Here is a 1,271-nt window from a genome sequence, read left to right as displayed (position 1 = left end):
GGATTTTGTGGGTGTGTTTGGGGGTATGGCAGGGGCTGGGAGGGTTCACGACGCTGAGAGAGAAAAGAGATAGATACACACAAACCCGTTACATTGGTCCGCAATGGTGGAGGAAGTAGTTCAAAGGAAGTGCCTCAGTCCATATAGAATCTCATCACGGGGGTCCTCTTCAGGTGGAGCGGGGTCATCCATGGTTGAAGAATCCTCTCGGAGTGAAGTGAAGGGGGGGGGCAGTTCAGGCGGTCCCCTCTGGGTCCGGTCCAGCAGCGGCTCATTTGGTGGGGTCGGAGTACTGGCGATGGCCCGTGATGTGTTCCACGCAGGTGTCACGGGACCAACGGATGGTGTTGGACACCACGAGGCAGCGCATCAGCTTGGCATAGAGGCGGGAGACGCGGCAGGCACACAGGACGCTCTCGTTGCTGGGGTCCCAGGCTCCAAGCGTTCCCACGATGAGCACGTCGACCATCACGTCGTAGCCGCGGCCCCTCAGGGTGTCAGCCAGCAGGGCGTACTTCTCTAGCTTGCGAGCCTGGGTGTCAGCGAAGGCTTGGCGCCGGTTCTTGAAGGGGATGGTGATGTCCATGATCACAACCTTCTTGGCCTCTTCGTTGGTGATGACTGTGTCGGGTCGTATCTGGCTCTCACAGCCCAGGACAGTGCGGTTCACGGAGATCTCCCCCACCGCGGCCGGATGGCCCTCCCCATCTTTTACTGTGTTCTCGTCAAATGACAGCAAATGCTCTTAGGGTATCTAAGACAACTAAAACAGGATTCAACCAACAGACCTTGAGGTACGTTTCAGCATGTTGGCTTTATTTCTTTTATAAGAGAGAGAAGACCAGTAACATTTGTTTTGAAATAGTTCAGCAAAGGGGGTAGACATAGCTACAGAAAGATACCTGAATTAAGCAAAAAATTATTCCTGAAAGTATTACTAAAGACATAGCCACCTTACCTACATCACAGTTATTAACAGAAAATGCAGATGACAGAAGAATTTATCTGCCAGTCATATAGTCTCAGCTGGTATATTCCATTTAACAAAACTATAACTAGTTTAACGTACAGGCAAATTCTCTTCACGGAATAACAATAAACAAACCCTTATCAGGAAAAAGGCCTGCCCCATATTCTAGGTAGAAGGCCAGTGCAGGAGTGCTACTATAGAGGTCTTAAATTACTTTTCCTATGACATTAAGGCCTCTTTTAACGTACTCCAAAATACTTGCTGCTGCACTTCCTCAAGAGGCCATTCCAGGTAGGTCTTT

The 1,271-nt window shown here is 50.0% G+C and overlaps 1 protein-coding gene across 1 annotated transcript in view; it reads right to left on the bottom strand.

The window, feature by feature from the left end:
• Nucleotides 1-799: 799 nt before the first annotated feature.
• LOC109300368 (toll-like receptor 2 type-2) overlaps nt 800-1,271 on the bottom strand; it is a 34,921-nt gene continuing 34,449 nt past the window's right edge. The window contains exon 3 of the mRNA XM_019521053.1: nt 800-1,267. Coding sequence (XP_019376598.1) covers nt 1,190-1,267 — 78 coding nt within the window. The 3' untranslated portion in view covers nt 800-1,189. The remainder of the gene's footprint in view (nt 1,268-1,271) is intronic.

This window comes from Gavialis gangeticus, unplaced genomic scaffold (genome assembly GCF_001723915.1).
Source record: "Gavialis gangeticus isolate Ggan-Ray unplaced genomic scaffold, GavGan_comp1, whole genome shotgun sequence".
Classification (NCBI taxonomy): Eukaryota; Metazoa; Chordata; order Crocodylia; family Gavialidae; genus Gavialis; species Gavialis gangeticus.
This window is presented reverse-complemented; position numbering and strand designations above follow the sequence as displayed.